Genomic DNA, 27,533 nt, shown 5'->3' on the forward strand with positions numbered 1-27,533 from the left:
TCAACTTGCCTTTCTTTACCCCGAGTCTGCTGTATCGAATTAGTACTTTACAGCATGACAGGCATCAAGAAAAGAAGCCCCGGCCTTGCTGCAACCATGAGGGGGAAGGTGGTGTCAGTGGTGTGTAGACACTCAGACAGCCAGATAGCTGTAATTACTTCAGGAGACGACAAAGATTAATTAAGCAAGAGGGAGCAGAATTAATGAGGTTAGCACACCTCAACCAGACTTTAAAAACTTCACACCACTGCCGTAGAGACTGCAAGAGTCACTAATATTTCCCCGTTTCTCATTTTGTTGTTACATAAATATGCATTCAGAGGGAAAGTAAGGCTGTTTCAAAGCATGCAGTGACCTAATCCCAAACGTAATCCTACCTTCAGGGGCTAACAGTATCAGGAATGTTTAATTTGCACTTGAAGGCATAGGGATCACATCCATTACTCCATCCAGGTGTAATTGCGAGCAAGATACGATCAACAGCAATTTAAGATGCCCATTAGCGTATAGCTCACTGAATGCTAAATTCAGACAGTTGGGCTCTTAAGACAATGTGTGTAATTGCAGCTTGAGCATGATTAAAACCCTCTCCAAATAATTTTGTCTTTCTCTTGGAAATATCCAGCTCAGGGTTAGCTGAGAATATACAACCTGATAAGTAGGCTCGTGCAGCAGAGAACTCGAGTGTTTACATCACCCACAAAACGACAGCATATAAATAGAAAGCGCTGGAGTCTGACAGACAACTGGCAACGATGCTATAGCATGTCATATGGCTGCTCTAAGACTGATCCTGTTCCCAAATCTAAACGACAGCCGTGATGCACTGCAGCACACTGAATGACTGAGCACCCAGAGACAAATGGTTTCAAGTTTAGTCAGGATATAAGTAGGTAATGTCGTCATGTTTTTGGCCAGATAACGAGGGCTGTGTTTGTGTCAAGCTAGAGCTCAGTAAATTTATAGACAGGACAGATTTACTATGAGTATTCAAAGCTGGTTCTCAGGATGAAAAACAGGTGGTGAAGTCATGGCAGAGAAAATTTACCCAATGAACAGAGCTTGGCAAAAGATGGCTGGAGGATGTTTCATGACCTCCAAACTGAATTGATGGTTTCTGCCTCTGCCTTATTTTATGATTTCATTTTCATTTTATTTTGCTCAAAATAATTTGACGTAATTGTTTGACAGCGCTTACATCAACTTCAGCTTCTCAATTAGCTAACTTATGAACCGTCATGGCTGTGTGCAGGCAGGCAGGAAAAAAGGACCCAAAATACTGGACTCAAGGAGGCAAAGGTGAACTTAAAATACAGAGCTTTTTGTGGGTTCTTCTTTCTTGCAAGGAACACATATTTTGAAATATCTAACAATTACGACCTATTTCCACATGAGTGTGTGGAACAACTTTACAGTGAATAGTATTTCTAGTATTATGCAGTCTTTCATTTCCTGTTAGCAAACTAAATACAACATAAAAGACAATCCTAACGTTCTGATCTAAAAAGTGAAGCCAAAGTGGAAGTCTTTTGCACCTACATTATTTACAAAGTCCAGCAGGGGTCAAAAAGACTTTATGCTCTTAAATCTATAGACCATCAAATGGTTGGATTACCTCTACAGCATGCCATCAAGTTTGGCAAAGGCCTGGTAACGAGCCATTCATTTGATTAAGGTGTGTTGGAACAAGGATGCGTCTAAAAGCTGCAGGACAGTAGCTCTTGAGGACTGGAGTTGGACACCCCTGGTCTAGACCTTTTGTAAAAACCTTCTTTCTGAGTTCATGATCTTAGTCACACACCTCTTGCTCATCACATCCGATTTGAAAACACCATGTCGGTGACAAAGTTGATGCTCGTGTCAAGACTTCAGAACACGAGACTGCACTGCACAAACCAATGGGTGATGATACAGGAGCTATGTTTTTTCTGTGACTTTTCCACCTACCAGAGTTCAACTTGAGGGGGGATTTCAGCTGAAAAATCTAATGTAACTGCCCATCCAGTTATTTGTCCAATTTGCCCACCTTTACATGATATATTTCAGTTACATCCTTGCATCAGAACACATTGATGTTTAAACTAAGAAATGTGTGCCAAAAAATGCATCCTATGAAACCTTGGCATGCGTTTTGAGTGATGTGCGCACCAGTATTGGCCAAATGTCAGTATTGCTAACATCAGCTTTGAGTTCTTTTATTAACCACTGCTGATGTTTATCTATTGTACCAGATCGATTTTATGCTGACTAAATATTTCCAATTAGTTTGATGAAAAGCTGAAATCCCACGTTTCACAATCAGTACAAAAAAGTGGTGTCTCTGGACACATTTGTTAAGATAACTGATTATTCTAAACTGGCCATGGATGTGAGGTAAAAACTGCATGAACTTATGTTTAAATGTGGCTTGTAGTCTGAAATGCTTTCATTGAAACAAGAACTCTATTTCCAGTTACTAAGATGCATTTTTGAACTCATATTCAATGCACAAAAAGTTCTGGCAGGAATAAAATAATGAACACTTTTAAAATATATAGATATATAATAAAGGTTATGCCAGATTTATCCCAACAAAGATATATTAGTACCAATTACATACCCTGAAAAAACTTCTAGCAGAGGTGGGACCAAGTCATTGTTTTGCAAGTCTCAAGTAAGTCTCAAGTCTTTATCCTCAAGTCTCAAGTCAAGTCTCAAGTAATGTCAGGCAAGTCAGAGTCGAGTCTCAAGTCACTGGTGTAAAAGTCCGAGTCAAGTCACAAGTCTGAAATTTTGAATTTCAAGTCCTTTCGAGTCTTTAAAAAACCCCGAAAAAAAGCATGTTGCAGTTATATGCTAAATGTAAATATTAGACCATGTAATTTTTAAATCTGTGTTTTTCTCAACACATGACAAATAGTGAACTTAGAAAATATACACAAATTGTGAAATTGCACCTCTTTAAAATGCAGCTCAATTAAACCTAGCTCCAAGAATAATTTTCACCGACAGTTCTGAGATAAGCCGCATGTTATTCTTGGATGCGGTTGTAGGACCGGCTTTAAAATCGCATGACAAAAATATCATACATAAATAAATGATTTTTTTTAAAAAATATCATTTAAAAAAAAACTGCATCACCAACGTAGCCTGGAAAACATTTGCTAGTTAGATGAAGTCAGCTATCTCATCGTAGCATATTTATATGCATATTTATAATCATACGGTTCTTGGAGTGAGCGCATACACTCATGAAGTTTAGTAACTTCCGGTCACTGCAACAAGCCCAGGTACAGTTTACCGACGGATGGGTGCAGGACCTTGAAATGCACCGTGTAGAAAGTAAAGACCATCGTACGTATCATAAGTTTACCAGTCTCACAAATCGTCGTCATAAATACACATTCGTTATGTCATGGTCCTGGGTCGTTGACCCAGCGTTTTGTTTTGTGATTATTTCCCTCTGTCTAGTTATTCTGTGTCCTCCCCCCTTGTGTCCGGTTCGGGTTCTAGATTTCCTGTTATGTTCTGAAAGTCTGTGTCTGTTGTCATTGTGTTCAGCTTGTGTCCTCCAGTCATCATGTGTATTCAGATCAGCTGTTCTTCCCTCTTGTGTACGATTACCTGATTACCTTGTGTGTGTATATTTAGTGGGTGTCGGTCTGTGTTTGTTATCGGCTCGTCTGCGTTCATCCATGTATCACTGCGTTCCTCCGTGTAGCTCTGCATTCTATGGTGTTTCGTTCCTGTCTCTGCGTCTCTCTGCCCCGCACCCCTTTTGTATGGTCTCAGGTTTGTCTTTAGTTTCTCCCAGTTTAGGTTTGTAATTGCTCATGTTGAGTTGCCTGTTTTTGCCACCACCACCACCTTGTAAATAAACATCACTCTGTCATCAGTTCGCTGCATCTTGTGTCCTCCTTTTCCTCCACACCACACGGCTCCCTCCGCCAGCCGTGACACGTTAACCGTTTATTAATAGGACCTTTGAGCTCAACGGTAATTAATTAGCAGTGGAAATAATTTCTGGTAGCATCACAGAAATGTAGCAGTGACAATAATACTGTATGCTGTAATCGTACTGGGCAATTAGTGATACAAAAAACCTGTTTTATCCTGTGAATAAAAGTATATGTTTTTGTCAATGTACCATAATAACAGAAGCGAAACGCAATATTGTGTCAGGACAATTCACTATTTATGCACAATAAACACAATAAATAAAGGAGCATAGCGCGACAATTTCTGTTCAGCGCCAGACTTGCTTGTAACCTATATCACCAATTATGTTAAGAAAAATGACGCATTAACTACAACAGCAGACTGACCTTTGTGGAAATGCTTGGAGCAGACTAACCTGTGAGCTGGAGTGTTCTGGGACGTTATATTTGGTCTTTGAATGGCTGCAATCCAGTCGCCTCTTTGTTACTTCGGAAACATGGCTCGAACAATTTCTCTTCAACGACGTAATCCGATAACAACCGATCTCTTTACCCGTCGGCTTCCCGTGGCTGTCATGCGACCGGCTATTGCAGTTAATAATACAACAGCTTCTTGACATTTGTGTTTCTTTTTATCGCTGCGCTAGTACCGCTTGCCACGAGTTCCCAGAATCCTTTGCGGTTCTACCCGTGAATGACGTCACATTTTCAATCTCTATATAATATGCATGTTAAATTTTATATTTGGGGTAAAATATCAAGTCTTTTCAAGTAAACCGGTTCAAGTCCAATTCAAGTCCCAAGTCATTGGTGTAAAAGTCCAAGTCAAGTCACAAGTCTTAGAACATTTTTTCAAGTCAAGTTTAAAGTCATAAAATTAATGACTCGAGTCTGACTCGAGTCCAAGTCATGTGACTCGAGTCCACACCTCTGACTTCTAGCATAATTAGAAGTGTTGGAATCATAAAAAATAGCAAAATTTCTGAGAGGTGAGTTTGAAATTGATGTGAACAAAAGCAAAAATGCTTCTATTGTGCACTCAATATATTTAAAGCAGACATGAAACGCTGGGAAAAGAGAGAATATTTGATTGCATAAAATAGCGCTTTAACGCATGATGCTAACATTTGCTTTACCAACTATATTATGAACAGCCAGTCCTCTAACTCCAGTCTCTTAGGTTTCACTGTTTATTAACTGCAGTACATATTCTACCTGATCCACCTGATTCTGATTAATTATCTAGTATTTAGCTACTTTTAAAACTGAGCTCATTCAGTAAAATGGAAGTCATCTGATGAGTGGAAATCTTAAAGCAGGGGTGTCCAACTCCAGGCCTCAAGGGCCGGTGTCCTGCAGGTTTTAGATCTATAAATCCAAAACAGATAGATACAGGAGCAGCATAAATCATAAAAATTGTATAATCTTTTATAAAACAACATTGTTAAAAGTGCTACAGGTCTACACTGAAGGTCTTATAATGTAAGGCTGTGTGAAAATGTATATAGTGATACAACAGTGATAAAATAATAAAAAGGTTAAAGAAATAAAAAAATAAAATAAAATAAAACTGAGATTGTGAAAAAGAGAATTCTGGCAAAGGTCCTTCATAACATATGCGCTATAAATATGAGAGCAGCAAAGAGGCTTGATACAGGAGTGTCTGTGGAGTCTTATGTCCTGACAGGTGTGTTTACCTGTCACATAAGAAGAGCTCTTGTGAAGTGTTATAGAAAGCGGCTGGAATGATTTCCTGCAGCGTTCTTTATGGCAGCACGGTCGAATAAGAACCAGCCTCTGCTATCTCTACAGTGTGAAATGGAGAGGTGATGGTTCGTTCAGTGACCTCCTGTCCCTCACTGACTAAAATGCCTCAAGATTCTGGACAATGGTAGACTGAGCCAGTTTGTTATTCTGTTAGATATAAAGATGGGAATTTTTCCTGCACATGAAAAATAATGAACTCAAGAGGAAGATTTCATATCTTCTGCTAAGAAAAAAATCACCAGTATTTGTACTTTTTTCCCCAGATGAGCAGAAAAGCAAAACAGGTAACTGTATAGGCTCCTAATCACTGCGCACATGAATTGAGCCCATTCTCTGTTACATTACAGATCAAAATATTTACTCAGGGAAAAATATCATTGCAAATTTGATTCCAGACAGTTGAATAAAGAGAAGCTGATTTTGAATCATTCTGGAAGGCAAGTCAAGCAAATCCTTCGTCCCTACAATGCAGGCCATGTGAGGATGAATCATGCTGTCACTGTGCCTGAGAGCAGGGCTCTCGCTCCTCATGGGGAGCGTCAGACGGCAGGAAGGAGGTGGTTTTATAGGGCAGAGCACACCAGGTCTTAACCATAAATTTAGCGCCTGCTAAACAAAACACAACTAAAAAGAAAGGGGAAACACACACATACAACTTCACAGCATATGTGATTTATTCTTAATAAATTACATTTTCCATTGAACCACATCATATAACAGTTTACATCCTGAGCTGATATCAGTTAGAAGGAAATTTGATGATTGAACAGCAACTTTAAAAAAGCACCAATCAGGAAGGGCACAGTGTGAGAATAACACAAGCATTATTGAATTTCATCCTTACTTTGATTTATTCTTTTTTTGTGCTTATTGCTCCAGCTGCACATGGAGTCCACACCTTTCTCACTGATGTGAGTGGTTTCGATAAAGGTACAGGGACACTTGCCTCTCTCAGTAAAACCTCAGAATTTTCACTCAAATTAAGGATTTGTTTTTCAAGTCACATTAAGAAAAGCATCCTTAAAGATTGTAACTACTTTTTCCAAGTGCTCTCAACAAGTGAAGGCTCAGTAGTAAGACAGCGTGCAGTAATAAGTAATATCTAAAGTTAAAACAGTTATATAGTTATATGAAAAAAAGGCAATTAAAGCAGAAAAATGTCTTAAGACTGGCAACATGAAATTCGAGTATAAATTATAAATCACATGCTGTGATTATATTTTATAGAAAACATTTCCTTTGATCCACGTTCAAAAGTACAAACAGTTCTGACATACAAATAACCTCTTCAGCTTTGAAAAGAATTTAATTCATAAAAACTTTATCATGCTATCCATTTTTAATGCTCATCAAAGTGCACCAAAAGCTCCAAATGTGCTGGTATGTTTAGAAAGTGTTGACACAAAGCACACATACCCTCTGTTACCCACAGTATGTGCATTCACGAAAAGGCTGCAGTGTCTAGAAACGGTTTGAAACTGTCAATGATGAATACTGACCCAATGCAGAAGTTCGAAAGCATCACAGCACAGACAAACCAAACTCACTTCATCACTTCTAACAAATCATAGGACGTCTATGATAGCTTTTACGATTACATACATACATACATACAAAAGTGGAAAATCTCTTGCACATGTGCAATCCTCAACCCCAAAAAACACATATTTTTCATTTAAATCTTTCATCTGTTGGTAAATAGTAGTGATAGAAAAAAAATGGGTTTGAGAAGAACCGATGATCAGGTTTGCTGGCTTTTTAGAAATCAGTGTTACCTTTTAAATGCACCTCTTTGTGTTTAAAAAGATGTGTGTAATGCAGATTCAAGGAAGAAGATTTCACAGTGCATCATTTAAAGCTGGCGCAAACTGGTCATGTGACCCCAGCAAAGTGTATTTGTCTAATGCTCTCAAGGCTATTGTTACTGACTGTGCAAAGTGAAAATGTAAACTGTTTTTCTTAGATGCGCAGGGCGTTTAGCGTTGGACAAGTCTGCATACATTATGCAATTGAGCAGTTCTTGCAATAAGCTGGATGATGGTGTCTGTTTCTGTCATCTTTTGGAGCGGTGCCGGCGGCGTTATCGTCACACCACTCTCTGGAGGATGTAGAGGATGCCGATATTGTCGATAGTGACGAAGGTGGAGAAGTCAGATGACACGTGTATCTTCTTTAAGGCGCTTCCCGTTGTATAGAAGGTCTGCAGAGCTTTGCCTGTCTTCACTTCCCACCACTTGATATAAAGAAGAAGGACAAAAAAACAAGAACATGTTCAAATCATTACGTTTGACCCAAGGGTATCTGAAAGAACAAGAAGTTATATACAAACCATTGAAGAAAATATGTATTTAGTTACATTTCTCTGGAACAAGTAAATCAAGGCAGAAGTCGTGTAATGTACATTATGATTTGTCTGATTCATGAAACAAAGACAACAACAAAAACTAAAAAGACTCAGTAGTTTACGATGGCTGCCCAGAAGACCATTTCGAATTTAATATTCTAAAATCTCCAGACTCAAACTCACGCACACACCCACAGGCTCTCTCAAATACTTCGATGGAGACCCATAAACACACCACCCCCTGCAGCTTTTTTGAGTTATTCTCTTTAATCTCAGTTTAAAGTTGACATTTTCCATTGAAGCTCCTTCTCACTGGGATGAATCATCAAAGGCACATCAAGTCAATCATTAATAGCTTGGCACGAGTGTGTGTGTGTGTGTGTGTGTGTGTGTGTGTGTGTGTGTGTGTGTGCATTCAGCGTTTACAATATTAGGCACGATGATGACACATCAAAACAAGAAACGATGCCCCTTCCAGCTAAATAAAGATGGCGTGACTTTTTTAATAGGTTTAATCTTTAGTAGCTGAGCATGTTTTTGTTATGAACCTTTAGCTGCTCTGAGTGTGGGTTAATAAAGGAAAGCAGGCGAATCCCTAAGTCTATCGACAGACTGCAACAGAAGAGGTGGCAGCAGCAGATTGCTGGCTTATAGGAGGTGCGCACACTCACGCACACACACAGCCCATTAATCACACAAACCCTACAGCAACTTTAAAGTGAGCTCATTTGCATACCCCCCAAAAAGGCATCGCAAAAAAAATGTGGCAAGGTTCCTTTTGTTCAGATTTTCACGCTGCACCACTGTGTGTGTGTGTGCGTGTGTGTTGTTGTTGTTGCTGCTGCTTCAAGGCACTGGCAATACTTGTTCACTAGACTTCCTTCACTGTTACTATTGGCTGCTAAGATCTTGGTAGAAAAGACAACAGAGAAGACTCCTATAATAGTCTCCTAAAATGTCATATTTATAATTTATAATCAAAGCAGTTGCTTTAAATTGGTGACACTTGCCTATACTAGTTAATGTCCTACTTAATGTCCTATATGGTGCAGGTAGATGATTTCATCTTAACTAAGCCCCCGTGTCAGGATTTTGACTTTAAAAGAAAAAGTATCCACTACTTTAGCACTGGGGGAAATGGAGACAGGAGTATCTGGTATTAAAACAAACAAACCAAAAAAAAAAACAATCTTATTGTCTGCAGGGTGAATAATTTTAAATCTAGGTTATTTGTGACCCAGAAGATTAAAGATGTTTTTTTAAATATAGTGCAATGTGGTGCATTTTTCCATTAACATCCTTCTTTAATTGCTAAAAATAATCTTCTCTCTCATGCCCAGACTTCTCCTGGTAGCCCAGCACCTGGACACACTACTATGAAATATTTGTGGTGAATATGAGACAGTTTCTACTGAGTTTAAATGGAACAAAAAGCAGGTCGGGTTACACTTAGGTTATTTTAAGCCCCCCTTTTTGTGGTTTTCACATCATTACACAGCTCGTATCTGACAAGGAACCCTTATGGAAATGGAAATAATGTCTCCATCTCCTTCGTCTATATTCAGCCATAAATCAGACAAGAAAATATTTCACAACATATTATATTAAACATACTTTGTCTAACAAAACATTTGCATACAAAGGCTGCTTTACATAAAAGCTATTAGTACAGATTTGTTACCTTGAACTTCAAAGCTATGCTATGTAATTTGCTACTGCCTTCAAGGCTAAACGTGACCTGAGAGTAAACATGACTTTATGTCAAAGCAATTAATTCCTACATGGTTCATAAATGTGAAGAATGAATGTGAATAGTGAGAGACAGGAATAAGCATGCAAAATACCTTCCTCTCGGATAACACAAGAAAAACTGAAGTTGATACAGCGGTCATGGAGGTATATCATCAATATAATGTGGAGCAACAGCCTTGCTTCTCCTATTTTTGTTCTTATACGCAGTGGCAGCAGTTTATGCATATGCATATAGGGTGTATTTAATACAAGGCCAGCTACAAGTGTGGCCTGACCTTAGCTTTTAAGTTGAATAAAATGAGGTTTGATGATGATCAATACAAACTGAATTTCTCTTTGACAAGAGTCAGGAGAAACAGAAAGTATATAATAAAGGGAAGTATTAAAATCAAGGTAAAGTTATTGGGCACATTTTTTACAGCAGGAATCATATTTCTAAGCAGCTATCTGCATTCTAAATTATGTAATCTGTAGGCAAAATACAATTTCTACATGTAGCCAAAGCCCTGTTTAAGTGGGGCTTTGACTGCCGGACTGCACACCCAAAACTGTCTGCTATCATCCACAATAATTCAGCTTTTTATTTACCTTTTTTTTTTTTATTCCATACACAAGAGGCCCAGAAAAATTGCCCCCACAGACAAGTCGGCAGACTGCCCGATGGCTTCCCAGATTGCAAGGGCACGATCAACCCCACTGTGCAGGTTATCCCTCCTCAGAGAGTTTTCTTTAGTTATCTCCCAAACTTGAAATCAAGCAGCCAGGCTGTGCTAGAGACCTCTAAGGAGGCAAAAAACAGAAGACGCCTGACAGAAGACTGTTAGGTTTCATTTTACAAAAAGCTGCCTGAGTACTTGACCCACTTCAAGCTTCTCCGAAATAGTGAGACCTCAAACAGTCCACTCAAAACTTTTTTTTTAATTTTTTTAAATCAGGCGGCCTTAGCAGAATTGTCATTCAATCATCAATAGAGCTTAATCAGTCAGATCCCAACACATTTATCTAATGATGGGCTTATCACACTACCCCCCAAAAACGCCTGGAATCTACACTACTTAGTGTAAAAAGGTCAGCTACAGCAAACTGGTGGAAAATTACCATTAGAGAGAGTCTGGCTAACAAGATTTAAACTCGAGTACCGATGACCTTTCATCCTGTATCTCAGCAAAGAGATTTTCAAGGTCAAACCATGATGCCTACAATACAGCCATGAAACAACACAAAAACACGATAGAGGTGGGATCAATTTGATTGGTGAGGCGACAAACCGAGTATATACCGCAGATACCAGAGGAGGGCAGAGACACACTTGGCTAAAGCCTAATTGCATCTGAAATGAAACAAAGATGGCTGCTGCCTGTCAAAGAGCTGACAGCTCAAACAAAGAAATAATACTGAGACGCCTGCTGCGCAAGCACACAAACACATATATGAAAATAAACAGACCAATAGACGGACTGAAACAGGCGAGGAAGAGAGCAAACAGAGTCGAAAAACAAGACTGAGCCTCCCAGCAAACAACGGCTGCAGACGAATGATGAAACTCTTTGACGAAATTGATAATAAGGGGAGTAAAAACTCTATAACTCCAAGTGGTTATAAACAGGGGATTAGCAGAGAGACGCAATGTATGGAGAAAAGAGCTGGTGCAAAATGAATGTTTAAAAAAGCCCGTTGGCTTTGAGGAAGGACGACGGGAGATGTGTGGAGTGAAAGTGTGAAAATCATTTCAGAGTGAGTCTAGATTTACTAGGAGGAAAAAAAAACTTAGCCAGAAAATCGCTATGTTTAATCATTTACACAGGAGGATGAGGATGAGACTATGCTGGGTGGCATGCATATTTATAGTTTTATGTGACAGGAAGGAAAGTGAGCTTTTTCCAAAAGCTGCAGACGGGAGAAAGGTAAATGATAGGTGAGCAAATCCAGACAGATAAAAGATGCTGAAAACAGTAAAACATATTTCACATTTGTCATAACAACTGTTTATTCTCTCTCGTGGGAATATGCAGCTGGGTTTTGCGTTCGTGTGTCACATGGAGGGCCCATATCCTCGGAGCAGATGGCTGATGTGCTGACATAAACACCATCTCCGTGAGACCACTGATATATGGGAGACAGCTAGTGATGCGTGTAGATGCTAAATAACTAAACTGGAGTTGCTTGCTGGGTGTTCTGTGTGTGTTTGGTGACCACTTTGGGTCTTCTTTGAGATGTAAGACAACGCAGTCTGTAGTGAAGCCGCTGAAAGCGGAGGGAAATGGGTTTGTGACAATGTTTGCATGTACAATATGCAAATGCAAAGAAGACAACGCACAGGTGAGGCTAAGTGGAAATTCAGCGTATTCAGAGAATGCATCAGTGCATCAACATGGAAATAATATACAAGCAAAACCAAGTGTAGGTTACACAAATACTACAACTAAAAACACGGGGGATTATTCATTAATAATGGACTTCACTTATATAGCATCCGCCTGCCAGGCAGCTTAGCAAGCAGAATTATGATCTGAAGGCAGTGTTGTGCCAAAAGGAGCTCTATAAACACAGTATAGGATCCTCTCGTTAGCCTTTTTCTTTTAATTAATTAATTTTATTATTCACATTAGCTTACATATAGTTTAGAAATATTTGAAGAAACTTTCGACCACAGACACATTAATATATTTCTTTTTCTATCACAGAACCCCCCAAGGACACTTTGCCATGCATACTGGAGGAGCAGCAGGTTCAGTTGTCAATGTTTATTTTTATTCATTTCAATTTTATTTCATTTATATAGCATAAAATCACATATTATCCTTTAATGTTGGAGAGAAAATCCCAACAATCAGACGATCTCTCATGAACTCTTGGTGGCAATGGGAAGAAAATAAAAAAAACCTCCCTTTTAATTCTCACTAAAATAAAAGCTTTATCAAAAAGGAAAGTTTTAAGCCTAGTTTTACTTTAGAGAAGGTGTCTGTCTGCTGAAACTAAACTAGGACCCTGATAGCTGAAAGCTCTGTCTCCCATTCTATTTAGAAAAACTCTAGAAACCACAAGAAAGCCTGCAGGCTAAGAACAAAGTTTTCTAGTGGGAGACCACCTTCATCTACACTGAAGACAAAATTATAACAAAACAATGCTGCCAAACAAGGCCAACATGGAGGTGTTGTGGGAAGATCCTGGTTTTGTCATGTCACTTTTTACTGGGCTGAGGTACAAATAAAGCATCACCTGACACTAGAATATGTGAGAAGAGAGCCGTGGTGGTGCAGTACAGTATAATATTGTAAACTCTGCACTTTAAATGACTGACTTCTGGAATAGCTTTTGGAAATCAGGAACTCAGTTGGCATCCTGTGGCTTCTTACACCACTATGTTAGGTGAAGCAAAAAAATCATGGTAAGGGACTCAGCTGGCACGTCTCATTCCAGTCCCTGAGGGCCTTAGGCAGCCACAGGAGCAGAAACCATCAGTTTCTGGGTAAAACCGGTGAGCTTGTAGTACATTTTTATTGCCAGAGAAGGACAGGGGGAAACTGTTATGTAATAAACGAATAAATAAAAAACTCAAAAAAAGAACATAAAACAAAAAGAACTTCGTTCTGTAACCATCAAGGGAAAGTGAAGCAGCAGTCCAAAAGCTATTATCCCTGATAGCAAATGATAGAAGTTATACCAACAATCAGTGGGAGTACAAATGGCACTGGATGAAAAGCACAAATATTTATGGCATCTCCTTTGACTAAAACGTGATGTCAAAACAATGGCCACTGATCCCCTTATCAATACAGCCAAAGCATTCTGTAGATTCAGATAGTGTCAAGCTCACATACACAGAAGTTAGAATGACATCTGGGGAAGGCCTGATAGCGTCTGTGTGAATGTGAGTAACCCCAGTTCATCTCAGGCAACAACAGAGGAGAACCAGACTGGCTCAGACAGGCCCTCACCATTAGCTGTGGTGATTCTAAATAGGTCTGCTTATTCGGGCTACCTGAGGGAAAGTCAGGATTGCTTATGTAATAAAAAAACAAAACAGTTTTTATATTCATTTGAGGACCAGAGTGATGCTTATGTGTGAACACAGTTGGGTCTTTTAGAAGGGAGGAAGGAGGTAATTCATCTTCCTCTTACATAAATAGAGTCCAGGGGGAATAAGTACAGTTTCTATGCTAAGTAGAAATAAGAAGAAAAGTATCTAGAGCCAGACCACAAGGAGTGGACGCTGGAGAGGAAGAAGATTTAAAAAAAAAAAAAGAAAAAAAAAAGGGACCAACCAGAGGTGATTTTGTAAGGCCACCTCCATTTCATAAAGAGAAAGTGAGGGATTTAGCGTGTGAGCAGGTCATGAGTCTAGCAGAGAGGCACACAGCGCGACTCTGAGGCTGAATTATTTATCCAAGGTTCCGCTGCTGAAATATTGATGCTCAGACAATCCTCTACACATCTCTCCCTCACACGCTGGCTTTCTTCCTTCACTTTTCTCTCACCAGCATTCCCACCAGCTACTCCTTATTCACTGCAGATAAACCAGAACCACCCCCCCCCCCTCCCAAAAAATGGAAATGAATATGGATTCTGCAGAGAAAAAAATGAAAAGCAACAAAGACACATCACATCATTGAATTTTTTCCCCACTTTTCATCCTCAGTGTCTTATTGTTCTTTGTCATGTATTCCCCGACTTTATGATTTAAAAATGTAGCAAAGATAAATGAAAAAATATATATATGCAGATCAAGAGACTCCATAACAGGGAAAGAACAAGAAACATCAAAAGAAATGGCGAGAGACAAAAAATGTACTTGATGGATAAAAGAGCAGCTGGGGATTAAGAAAAGAAGACAAATATATAATTTACACTTAGATTATGTGTGAAACTGGCAAAAAAAAAACAACGAGTGAAAAGAGGAGAGCTAACTTCAACAGAAAATCTTGTTTTCACATTAACAGTTTGGCCCAAAGCTAGAAAGCTGTGACGAGTGAGCTTCATTTGATTTAATCAGAAAATTACTGTTACATTTACAACACATACATGTAACAGCTATTTTATACATTTATAATAAATCATTTGTTGGGTTTATAAGGAAAGGGCAGGTGTGACCATTTAAATCTTGATTTTATTACAAAAAAATAATAAAAATCAGATTCTACAGCAACAGAAATAAGTGGCCACGCTTAATTTAGAAAAAGTAAACAACAATGAAATCATAGCTCCAACCAGCAGGGCTGGAAGGACAGATGGTGGTGATAACTGTGATTCAAACAAGATAAAAAAGACTGAACTAACTTTTGTTATTTTTCCTTTCTAAGAATTTTCTAGAGCAGTGAAAACAAGAGCAATGTGCAAGCTTTCGTTTTTTGCTCCGTTTTAAAGCACAATTGTTTATTATTCTTTGATTTAATTATGTGGATATGATCCATGTGTAGCATTTGTTTCACTGTTTGGCAAAATTTGTTTAAATGTTTAGTAATAAAGTAGTAGTAGTAATAAATAAAAATAATAAAACAATAATAGTTATTTCAGAATATTCTACGTATATTCGTATTTCTATGACTTTAAATTGTTATAACCTGTTACTCTGATGTGCATAACAAAGTCCTAAAAAATGAAACAACTATACTCACAAAGTATCCCATGCCAATATGTTCTTGTCAGTCTGATAACCTGTTCTCATACGGCAGTCTCATCACTTTGACCTTCAGATTAATCGATTGATCTTATATTTATACAGTAATTTCTATATGTTGACAATATCACACTGGTAAGAATCATAGTTTCTAAGCTAAAAGGCTTTCTGTCAATTTTGGATCCAAAAATTATTAAATTGACCTTGAAGACCTTGGTGGATAGAAGCCAATTTGAATGGACTGTTAACAGACAAAATAACACGCACGCACACAAACTCTACCATAAACATAACCTCCTTAGTGAAAGCAATAAAGAACAAAATTAAATGCCAGAAAAAGAATACAAAATGGTAAATGGCCTGTATTTGTATAGCGCTTTACTAGTCCCTAAGGACCCCAAAGCGCTTTACACATTGAGTCATCCACCCATTCACACACACATTTACACGAATGCTTGATGGCAAGCTACATTGTAGCCACAGCCACCCTGGGGCGCACTGACAGAGGCGAGGCTGCCGAACACTGGCGTCACCGGGCCCTCTGACCACCACCAGTAGGCAACGGGTGAAGTGTCTTGCCCAAGGACACAACGACCGAGACTGTCCAAGCCGGGGCTCGAACCGGCAACCTTCCGATTACAAGGCAAACTCCCAACTCTTGAGCCAAAAACATATCAAGATACAGAATAAGTAAAATCAGTAGGAATGCGCCATTTCAAAATGTATTTTTATTTTTGACATCACAATAGCTTTGCATGATTCACAATTCAAAACAATCCTTCTGTATCTATGCCTTGCCGTAGCCACTCAGAACATCCCTGTCTAACACAAACGGTTCCCTTCTAGTTGACTTTTGCCTGATTGCTTCTCTCTTGCAAAGAGAAGACTTGAACAGCGAGCTGGTGGGGCTTCTGCGCTTACCACCAGAGCTGTGTGCTTGAGACGACCACATAACGTATACCCACTCTCTTTGTTGCAGCCTTATGACCCACATGGGATGAAAATGACCAACTAACTACCTTGCTCTTATTGCCGTTATATAGAGCCAAGAGTAGGAAGAAACTGCAGACTGAAGCTGAGTTTTTGGCTCACAGGGATCACTTGCACATATGCCGACCTCATTATGTGAAACTTTGGCTGTTTCCTATGAGCACCCACCACAGTAACAGTATATATATGTGACATGAAAGCCTACTTTAAAGAACAAGCTTGAGTAAGCTCATTTGTGAGCGAGCGTCTTTGCATTTTGAAAAGCACACACCACCTAGCTCTACTTTTCCCCTCTATCAGTAATCTAACACATCTTCCCTGCCTCATTTCGTCTTGCTGTTCCTTTTTTTTAAGAACAAACAGAGACCCTTCTTTTACAGCAAGCGAGACAATTAACCCTGGCTTAATGAGCGACGCAGAGGAAACAACCGCCTCCAAGAGGCAGATAAATATTTCACCAGCTTGTGTTCATACCCAAAGCCTGACAACGAGTACAGAAACCAGGCCATCTTCATTCCGATATCAACTCTCTCTAAAGTTCTTCGCTCTTCTTTTATCTCATACAGAAACAAATTCCCAAGCAGACAGTCGAGGGAGTACGTGTCTGCTCTGGATGTATTTTGACCACATGAGAAAGAGCATGTGCATGTTAAAATATGCATTAAAAAAAACAAAAAGGAGAACTGTTGTTCTGTCTAAGAAAAAGATAGTCGGCTTTCAGGGGGTCTTTTGCATCTTGTGAGTGTGTGCAGGTATTTTTAGAGCCAGGTCTGCTTCTACGTTGGAGCAGCACTGCGGGATGCTTATTTCTGAAGCACGAACCCATTGAATGAAAGCAAAGCTGCAAATGCTGCCTGAACCAACATGGTGGCCTATTACACTGACTCTTAGAAGGCTATAAAAATGTGTTATTTCCATCTCTGGACCAATTTTGAAGGAGTGGGAGTGGACTGATCAAAGTGAAAGCCAAGGGGTGCAACAAATTCCAAATATACTAAAGGTGGCTATCTTTTTGTTGCTACACAAAAAAGAAAGATTCGAAGTACACACAAGCGTTGCGTGGAGATAAAATGAACCTCATGAAGAAATTAATTGTTATCATTGTTGTTGCAAATAACATAACCTCAAAGCATATTAGAGGAACGACAGAAAGAGAAAACCAGAAAGTCACAGCCACACAAACTGCAGCTATAAATAAAGTTGCGATTCACTGTATTAATAGATTATTGACCAAGGGCTTGTGGCAAGTGTGAACGCTCTCACATGGGCCTATCCCATCCTTTCATAAAACAAAAAACACAGGCATAGCAGATCTTGATGCTTTTTCTCACGATAAGCATCATTCAGTCCAAATATTTATCGTTCTCTTTCAGGATGTAGTCATGCCATCTTCAGATTTCTGTCTAGGCCTGCTTTTGTTTCAAAAGTTGTAAGTATGACTGGCAGCCTATGTAAGTGTTTTTTTCTATCTGAATAAGCACCAAAGTGAGCTCTACATGATTTATTAGTGTAACAGAGTTAGCTTCCAGTGTCAGAATAAAGGACACAGACAAAACATCACGAACTGCAGTTCATTTCGCAATTAAGGGACTTGTTTGTTGGCCTACATTTGATGAAGGGCTGAAATTAGAATCACAGGAGAGAGGTAATAACCTGTGACACACTAGGATTGGAAATAAACATGGCAGCTCCTCAGTCAGCGTTGGTCCCTGTGACACAGCAGCGAAAGGTGCCAAAGAGTGCCAGTTCACTTAGTAAACAACATTTTCAAGACTTGAGCCCACTTATTCTGTTCTATTTATATTTTGGTCTTAAGCAGTAGTTCTCCAAGTTTTCTGAAGGTCTCCTTGAACATTGGCTGGTTTGTACCAGCCCTTGTTTTCTGATCATTCTCAGAGGAATGTTTGTTTTGTTCGTTGGTTTGTTAATCATTCAAACATTTAAAATAGCACCTTACTCAAGGGATGAACCAGTGTTGTGCATACACATAACAGACAATTGGCTGCCTGTTGCAGAAACATTTTTTTTGTAGTTGTATCCAGGAAAAATCCCCAAAACAACACAGTTGTTGACCAACCGTCCTCTTGCACTTGTTTACTTCTAAAAGCCTATATGACATATTTTTATTTCACCATTCATTTACCGCACAGAGAAGGCATCGTTTAAATATGTTAAAGTTTTCTTTAAGTAAACAGTATTATTAAAGATCTTCATGACTGGCACAAGTGCCCTCAAATTATGGTCACCCTTTACTAGCTAAAAGTTAACTGGCACAGTTTGGAGTGTACCATCACAATATTTTAAGGAAACTGGGCAAATAGTGGACAAAATAAAACATCTGCAGCAGATGAACAGGATCTGAAAGTTACAGGGCCCCGCAAGGGACATGGGAGAAAAAAAAAATTAAGACGGACTTTTGCGAGATCTCGCAAAACAAACTCGGGATCTCGCAAAACTTTTAGCCGCATTCTTCGGAGGCCGCCAGCTCGAAGCCGACCGGGAGGTCGAGGCACAATGTGCCGGGAGAGCGGCGTTCCTCCCGGCTGTAGTAGGTCTCGACCTCCCGTTAGCTTGGTGGGTGTCAGATCTCCGAAAACGTCGCAGCACTTTTGCAAATATGTGATGTCTTGTAAACTGAGCAGATATTCGACATTTACACAACTACATTCACGCCTCAAAATATCTTAAAAGTTTATTTTGAAGAACCAGAAAGAGTAATATTACAACTAAGTAGCTGCCGCCATTGTTGGAATTCAACTTTTGCGAGATCCCGCAAAACTTTTGCGAGATCCCGAGTTTGTTTTGCGAGATCTCGCAAAAGTTCATCGTAATTTTTTTTTCCTCCCATGTCCCTTGTGGGGCTCTGTAGAAAGTTATGTCTTTAAGAGATAGAAAAATGTATCTGGCTCATCAGTTGATCCATGTGCTGTTCACTAAAGCATTATCAGAAATGTTCTCAGTGGCTGTGAGAAATCATTTTTAAATAATGGAAATCATAAGAAAATTGCCAAATTGTAAAAGAAGTAGACTGAAAAATCAGAGACAAGAGGTCTGATGGAGTGATGAATCCAAATTTCCAATTTTTGGATAAAACAGTTGGGATATGTATGGAGAAGTTCAGGACAACAGTGAGAGTCTACATCATCTGTAAAAACACGGTAGAGGTGCTTTCATGGTTTGGAGCTGCATTTGTTGAGGATTTTGTCAAACATTGTGAAATTTTGAAAACAAAAAAGTGCAGTCAAATTTTGATCCACAATGCAATACCATCTGGAGTCCAAAGGCATCCATGTTAATAAGTGATTCTAAATTGGAAGCAGCTGTGGATCTGAGTGTGTGGAGGTCTGTCCTGTAATGGAGTGGCGTCCCCATACTCTATAATGGCTGGGATAGAGGCTCACTAAATCACTTGGTGACACGTGAATTCTAAAATATTCAACATTTTGAAACACACCGCCCCCTTTTTCTTATGTCCAATCAAAAAAAAATAAAAATAAATAAATATCACATATGCAACAAGTATTATTTATGCAGAAGAAGAAAAAAGACTTTACACAACAGGATCTAGAGACAGAAGAATGAATAGTTGTAATGACTAATGTTTAGCCTTGAGAGAAAGCATTAAGATCGGCTTTGCCGGTGAGGAAACATGAGACACATTTACTCATGGCTTAGTCAACCTCATTATACGAGAGTCTTGACTGCTCGATACCTCACCCATCCCCCGGGAGAGGTGAATGCAGTTACTCTGGACAGTTCTTTTTGCTCAGACCTACGCAACTTGCTGCTATGCTATCAACTGTCTCTTGAGGGAAGGTCAGCGCAACCTTCACTCCTTCATTTCATCTAGTCTCCCCGCCCTCCTACCTCACTTTGAGTCTTGCTTGGAGTGATGACTGGCTCTAACAATTCACTGGCCGCCAAGGAGTTGTTAGGACGCTTAATAATGTTGGCTTGAGCTGATGAAACAGCAAAGAGACGGATTTTGATATGATGGATGAAAGCTAAAAAGGCACACTGATAACCACAGTGTGTGATTGTATTAAAAAAAAAATCTAACGACAACTGAAGGAAGGTGTAAAACAGAGATAACAGAAACAGGATGAACAGGTCTTCTGGGAACCCAAGAAAAATAGGGACTGGAAGCAAGGGGAGTCCAAGAAAGTAAAAAGGTGAAATTGTGTTTCTCCCTTTTTCCTCCATCACACGTTCGCCTGATAAGTGATGGCTGACAACAGAAGTAGCAGGGGAGAACCATCACCTGAAATACTCGTATCCATCTGGGCTTACACCTTTTAGAAGTGTATGTATATATGTATGCTTGTGTGCGATTTAGTATGTATTTGGCAATTCTGTGCTGCTATTGCCCTGTTCTAGTGAAGACTATGTTAATTTAAGGTGGAATTTAGTTAGTTAATCAAAGTTAGTTGGTACAATCACCGCCCAATAATGCAAAAAAAAAAAATCACATTCAATGAGTTTTCAATGCAGTCTCGATGCTGAAGGTTATTTTCTCACATTAGTAGCCTTTTTTACAGAACTCTTACTTCCTATCATTTCCTGGTACAAAGAGGATGAACAGTAGCAAAGTGGTTGGTCAGATGACATACCTGTGCAGGTAGAGAGATGGTTGGGAGAGGGGACTCTTGGAGATTGGGTGAACAAGGGTGATGGAAAGAGCTACAGTAACTACGGGGGATATAGCTGAACTGCCATATCATGAAGATATGGAAAAGAACTGTTGAAGCTGGGCAGGAACAGAATAGGAAGATCAGAGAAGATTCATAGATGTAGTGAAGGAAGACATGCAGAGGGTTGGTGTGGCAGAAGAGGAAACGAAGGATGGGATGTGACAGAAGCGGATAATCTGATGCGGCAACCCCTAAATGGAGTAGCTGAAATAGGAAGAAGACTTCTCATTAGGGCTTGCTAGATTATCCAACAAGTTTCTTGGATTCTAATTTTAAAACAAGTCTGATCCAACTGATGCAAGATGATCAACCAAACAGGATTCAGATCCCTGCTAACGACATGGCTCCTAAGCCTGGTTTATGACAGGTCGCTTAGTAACACAGAACAAACCTGAAGCCTGGGTTAAACTCTGTTGAGGATATGGACACGCAAAGCTGGGGACCCAACAGCCTACTATTCATTTGGGTTATACTTCTTTGAAGTTCACTGCCCAGGTGCATGCGTAGCTGGTGACTGTCATTTAAACTCACCGTCCAATAAGCTGACTCATGGATGCAGAAAGTATAAAATCTCCTAAAGAGTACCCACAGTTACTGATTAGGGCTCAATACTATAGGACAGGTCTTTTTCTTTTGAGTCAGTATTTACAAAGAGACACTTGAGTGCTTTTGTTTTGTTTGTAACATAATGGTGTGAATTATTCTGGGCTGGTGGGGGTGCGTGTGTGTTCTTGCAGTCAGGATGAGCCTTTTCACACCTGCTGCCTCCCTGTTGGACCATGGCACTGTGACGGATTGTCTCATCGCCGTTTGCAGAGTTTGTGTGTTCGTGTGTGTATCAAGGCCAGGTGTGAGACAGGTACAGCATTTCCTGGCAGGACCCAGAACAGAAGAGAGAGATGATGGGAGTCACTGTAGAATGTAACGGCCTCTCTCTGAGGGCTGGACCACGCCACTACATCAAATCCTGACACACACACACACACACACACCCCAAACAATTCCTGAAGGCGTTTGTTTTGTAAGAAATACAAGCAATTTAATGTGTTTTTTTTCCTCTTTTTTTTTAAGAGAAAAAGAAACACTGGTGACAAGGAGCACGAGAAGTTTAATTAAACACTCTACACCGGCATCTACCCACAACAGGGGACTGGACTAACACATACCCTCACACAATGGCCTGCTGCTTTTAATTACACTCGCATCATTCACCCAAGCATACAGAGAAGCAGGGCGTGATAAAACGCACAGAATGAGAGCAGCACAGACGTGGAAAAACAGCAGCTTGAGAGATGATTAAGGAAGGAGTACTGACAGAGACAAGAAAACACAAAAGCACCAGGACAAACAAGAAAACATCATTCTGCACAGGTGGCCAAGGAGACAAATAGAAGGAGACAAACAATAAGAGCTACAAGGCTCGTGTTGTATCATATCAAGCCATCGTCTAAGAGAGATCCATGGGAGATGTCACCCGCTGTCACTGCTCTGGCTCTTATCCGGCCAGCAACATCATCATTCTGCTAGCATCAACACACCGAGTCACACCGTGGAAGGGCTTCTCATGTTTACAGCTGTGATCAGAGAGGATCTGATAGCTGAAAACTCTCCACTGAATCACATCGCGATAAGGAAAACATTCTCGGGTGTGCTCCGCTTTGCTTACTATGACAGCTGTCTTCCAAAACGCTGTCGCACAAATGAAACGTGGTTCGGTCTTAGCAGTGTTATCACCTGCTGTGTTTAATCCGTTTAAACTGAACTTTGGTTCGTTTGTTCAGATAGGAACTGAGTAATCGCACTTGGGTGTGGACCAAAACAACCGGACCAAGACCCTTTGAAGGAGGTGATCTCATTGCAGATCCAAACAAACTCCAGTGCGGTTTGTTTATGGTGTGAACGTGAGCCGATCTCGATCCGAATCAACTACCAGGTGTACGTTGTAAGTTTGAGCTATAAAACCTCCAATACTCACGTATGCTTTGTATTCTGGCATGTGGCAAGGTACTATAGATGTGCAAGGGTCTGTAGGAGCTAGCTACTACCTGTGAAATGAACCTAAATTCTCCAGTAGTCCAGAACGCACTTTCTTCCTGTACTTACTACATTATAATCTATGAAATAACTGCAGAATTAACAAAAACAGTGATTAAAGGGTTCATTTTGGTTTATATCAAACCTAATCTAAATTGTTCTTATGCTAATACTACTTCCAAATATTGCCCCCAAGATACATTTGCTGCAGTCTTTAAATTTTGGTTTGCTGTTTCTCTGCATAAACACATTGGTTTAGATCTGTCGTGTAGCATTACGAGTCAGTGGAGTTTCGAGCTCTGTAATGCTATTTATATGTGCTGATTATTATTCAAATTCGTAAACAATAAAGACTGCGATCACATCCTGATTCTGGATCAGATTTTTTTCTAGCCAAGTTAATCAAATTGGTCGACTCCTGACACCAAACATATTAGGAACGTTTTAAGCATTTTACAGTTGTTTATTGAAACCACGAAGAATGAATTTGTTATTATGGTGAAGGTATAGTTTTACAGTACACTGCATTGTCATTTTCTTTACTCTGTTATCAGGTTTGATGGTTATAAACTCTAATTCTAAATTCTAATTAACAAAAAAACAAGTTACTCAGCCCTCATGCTCCTCAGCTAAGCCTTTATTTAGAGCTTTTGTGGTGTTCAAGCCAGACTTCGATATCAGCCTACATCTATGATCCAAACGCACATCTTACACAATCCCACTGATCCTTCATAATGAAATCTTTCCCTTACACCAGCTGAGGATAAATACAAACCAAATACCCTTATGAGGGCGCTCAAATGATCGCCAGGCCTTTTTCCAAGACTGACAGAAGAATGATTACCACATAAAAAGACTCCATGAATCATTCTCAAATCTGAGAAAATAGTTGAGTGATAGTAAATAGTATCTGGCTTTATATTTATTCATAACTGTCAGATCCAGATGTCAGAAACAGAGGTTTTAAATATCAGCTTACTTACTAATAAGTTTCCATGTAAAATTGAAGACATTTGTTGCAGAATGGGCGAGCGTGGAGACACGCTGACAATAATCGTTAAAACAGATTATTATTGTGCTTTCTCAGTCTGTGGGCTATATTATCTGTCATGAGAGATACTCACTCTGTCAGGGTAATTACTATGACAGACGGGATGGCTTCTCATCGCTGTCCAGCTGACACACTATGTGATTAATCAATCAAAGCCTGAGGCTGAGGGAGGTTCACCCTTTAAGACAGGCAGAGTAATCCATCACCTCTCCTCAAATCCACTCGCTGATCTATCACGTCAACATGCTTCGCTGAAGAAGACAGAGGGTCTATGAAACGGCGTAACAGAGTGATTCGATCCCCAGAATAATTATGACCGTCATCCTGATGTGACGCAAGATGAAGCAGATGAGGTCTGCATTAGTGCTGCGGGTAGAGCACCCCTGTTTGTATATGTTTATTAATAAACAAGCAGAAGGGTGTTTTAGTAGACATCTAATGCTTTTCTTAATAATTTTGTCACAGTTTTAAGGGCGACATAAGCAGATTACAGCACATGACTATTAGATTTTCACTGGCAGGTAAGTTTGAGGATGAGATAAAGAAAGAAAAAAGGATTTAAACAAGTTTATTTTGGGGTTTTTTGTTTTGCTTCTCAGGTTTTTAATCTGTTGCTAGCAAACCATGATCACAGGAATATTTTTATTTTGGTGAAAATATAGGAAACGGCTTTGTTGCCAGAATTTTGGTGTGAGACCATTATCATGTCTGTGTACCAACTGTGAAGTTCAGGCTGATAATCAGTTGGCTTAGCTAGATGCTTTTACACTTCTGTCTTTATGTGGATTACACAAATTACACACACACACACACACACACACACACACACACACACACACACACACACACACACACACACACACACACACACACACAAATCTTGGATGATCAAATACATCATGCAAATTTTTGCCAACTGTAGGGGAAAGGAAATGTTTGGTTTAAGAAATATTTAAGTAGTTAAATATGAGTAAGTAGTTGGATAACAGTAAATAGCTATTTATTTGTAAAAATCTATTGAATATTGTTTATATCTATTCATAAATGTATAACAAATGTTCTCTTCCCAGCTTAAAAATAAGTACTTAAAAAAAAAAAAAATCACATACACATATTTTAATTAAACTGCCTTTAGCTTAGATAGTGGCGCACATTCACTGTCTATGCACGACTTGTTTTAATATGTATTAATATTTCACTCAGAAACTGTATTTATGAAGAGAGTTGGACTATGAAAATCTTTTCCAGTACACTCCAAAGACTCAAGAGGTTAAGGTCTGGATGCTGTTGTTGCCCATCCTTGTGTGAATATCCAGAACCAGTCAATCTGAGCCGATGAATCCTGGCATTGCCATCTTGGAATATGCTGTGCCATCAGAGAAGAAATTAAATTCACTGATGTAAAAAAGGCATAAATCAGGTAATTCAGTAACCTATACTTGCAGTTTAGTGGAAGGCCTTTACGCATTTAAAATTCAGGTGGTGAAAAAAAAAAAATCTATTAATTCTGGACACTTAATGAAAGACTCATTCCGATCATGGTTTGATGCACATGTCTGCGACTGATCATGACTTGATGTCGAAAACTACCCCAGATGATGAAAACTGCATCTTCAGCTACAAGAAAGGCTACGAGGAAGTGCATCACTTCAGGAGTGTTACAGTTGTTTTTGACATACACAAAGTTGTCCACAATGAATATATACATACCCCCAGATCAGATTGTCCAGTTCTACTGTAACAGCAAGCGGCCAACAATGTGATGGAAAACATTGAAAATAACTCAAAGTCTTTAAAATGCAGGATTTTTTGGGTTACAGCCTCTATTTACCAGTGATTTGGCTGGAGACTGGGATCCTCTCTCCCAAAGTGCAAGTTGATGGGTTGCCACTTTGAGGGGTATTTACCCACTCTCCACAGCACACAAACAAATGCAAGGAGAAAGAAAGGGACTTTTACAGAGGAACCTATTTTTATTTTATTATTGTTCAGTTGCTGATCTTTACTATAGTGGATACTGCTCGACTCCCATTATTGTGATTTCTTATGTCATGTTTCCAAAAGCTGCAACAGAATAACTCAACATCCAAAAATGGCCCTTATTATCTAAATCCAGAAAAAAATCTAAAGATCATAAATATTCTCATGTATAATGTCATGCTACAATCGTGGTCTTTTGGAACCGCCTGGTGAGGACTTTTATTCTTCGACTACTCTGCACATTCACTTTATACCTCGAGGACACAAAAATACGTCTGAAAGAGCTTTTTTTTTTTTTTTTAAATGTTTATATTCTAAATACCAAAGACTCTTAATTAAAATGAGTACATTCAACGATTATTTCAACTTTTGAAATAATTTCCAAGTTTTATAATCTTGTCAACAGCAATCTGCACCAGATGAGATTATGATGCGTTTTGGCCATCTGTCTATATAAAGCCTGAACAGCAGCACTCTCTGCCTTCGACAGAAACGACTCTGTCGACCCACGCATGCAGGTATAAACAAATGCGCACTTGTACACAATCGTGCACACGGCACTACCCCACACACAGTATCAGGAGTAATCTGAGATATAAAGCCTCATGGATCAGAAGTGCTCTCCCTGGAGAATTACATCATTGCTGAACAAATGGCCAATCAGAGCTCAGCTGAGACTGTCCGCTTTGTGACCCCTCTGCTGTAAAGTAAAGGCAATAAGAACGAGACCGTAGACCTAGAACATTCCAGTCACGTCACAAGGAGACACTGATATCTTTCTCTAAGGCATTCTGTGTTTTATGTAAACCTGCAGCATTGCAACCGCTGTCTAGTGAATGCAGAGATGACACATGCTGGCAAGCATCTTTCCATTGATTTTACTGTGATTCTCAATCAGCGTTCATCTACCTACCTACCTTACATTTTTTAAAATAGAGTCATCAAGAAATGTACTCTGCATACATCCATAAACAGCTTTTCAATAAAGAAATATACTCAAGTTTATTAGTAAGTAGGAAGCAGGACAATACCTATGTATACGTCAATACAAGGCAATAAAAACACACATTACACAGAGTGTGTGTGATGTGATTACTACTTAGGGTGATAGTAGGTAAATTACTATCTATCCTTTGTTATTATTTGTGGGGGTTTTCATCACTTAATAAAAGGATTTGTGACCAGCCAACACTGTTAATTTTGTTTCCTTATAAAAGTAAATATTTTGTAGTGTCCTGGCAGCATCGGGGTTGCATACCATGAAAATGAAACACTGCCCCCCTCTCATCCCCCAGAAAAATCACGTAAAAAAAAAAAAAACAACAACCCACAATGTAAAAAAATGAAGGTGATTATTCAGCACTCGCCATAAACTGCAATATCTCAAGCT

General features: G+C 39.3%; 1 protein-coding gene across 1 annotated transcript in view; it reads right to left on the reverse strand.

Moving 5' to 3' along the window:
• Positions 1 to 6,340: 6,340 nt before the first annotated feature.
• Positions 6,341 to 27,533, reverse strand: part of apaf1 (apoptotic peptidase activating factor 1) — a 46,147-nt gene continuing 24,954 nt past the window's right edge. The window contains exon 27 of the mRNA XM_082510123.1: positions 6,341 to 7,917. Within this exon, the coding sequence (XP_082366249.1) occupies positions 7,771 to 7,917 (147 nt within the window). The 3' untranslated portion in view covers positions 6,341 to 7,770. The remainder of the gene's footprint in view (positions 7,918 to 27,533) is intronic.

The sequence above is a fragment of the Aulonocara stuartgranti genome, assembly GCF_965226115.1.
Source record: "Aulonocara stuartgranti genome assembly, chromosome: 17".
In the NCBI taxonomy this organism is placed as follows: Eukaryota; Metazoa; Chordata; class Actinopteri; order Cichliformes; family Cichlidae; genus Aulonocara; species Aulonocara stuartgranti.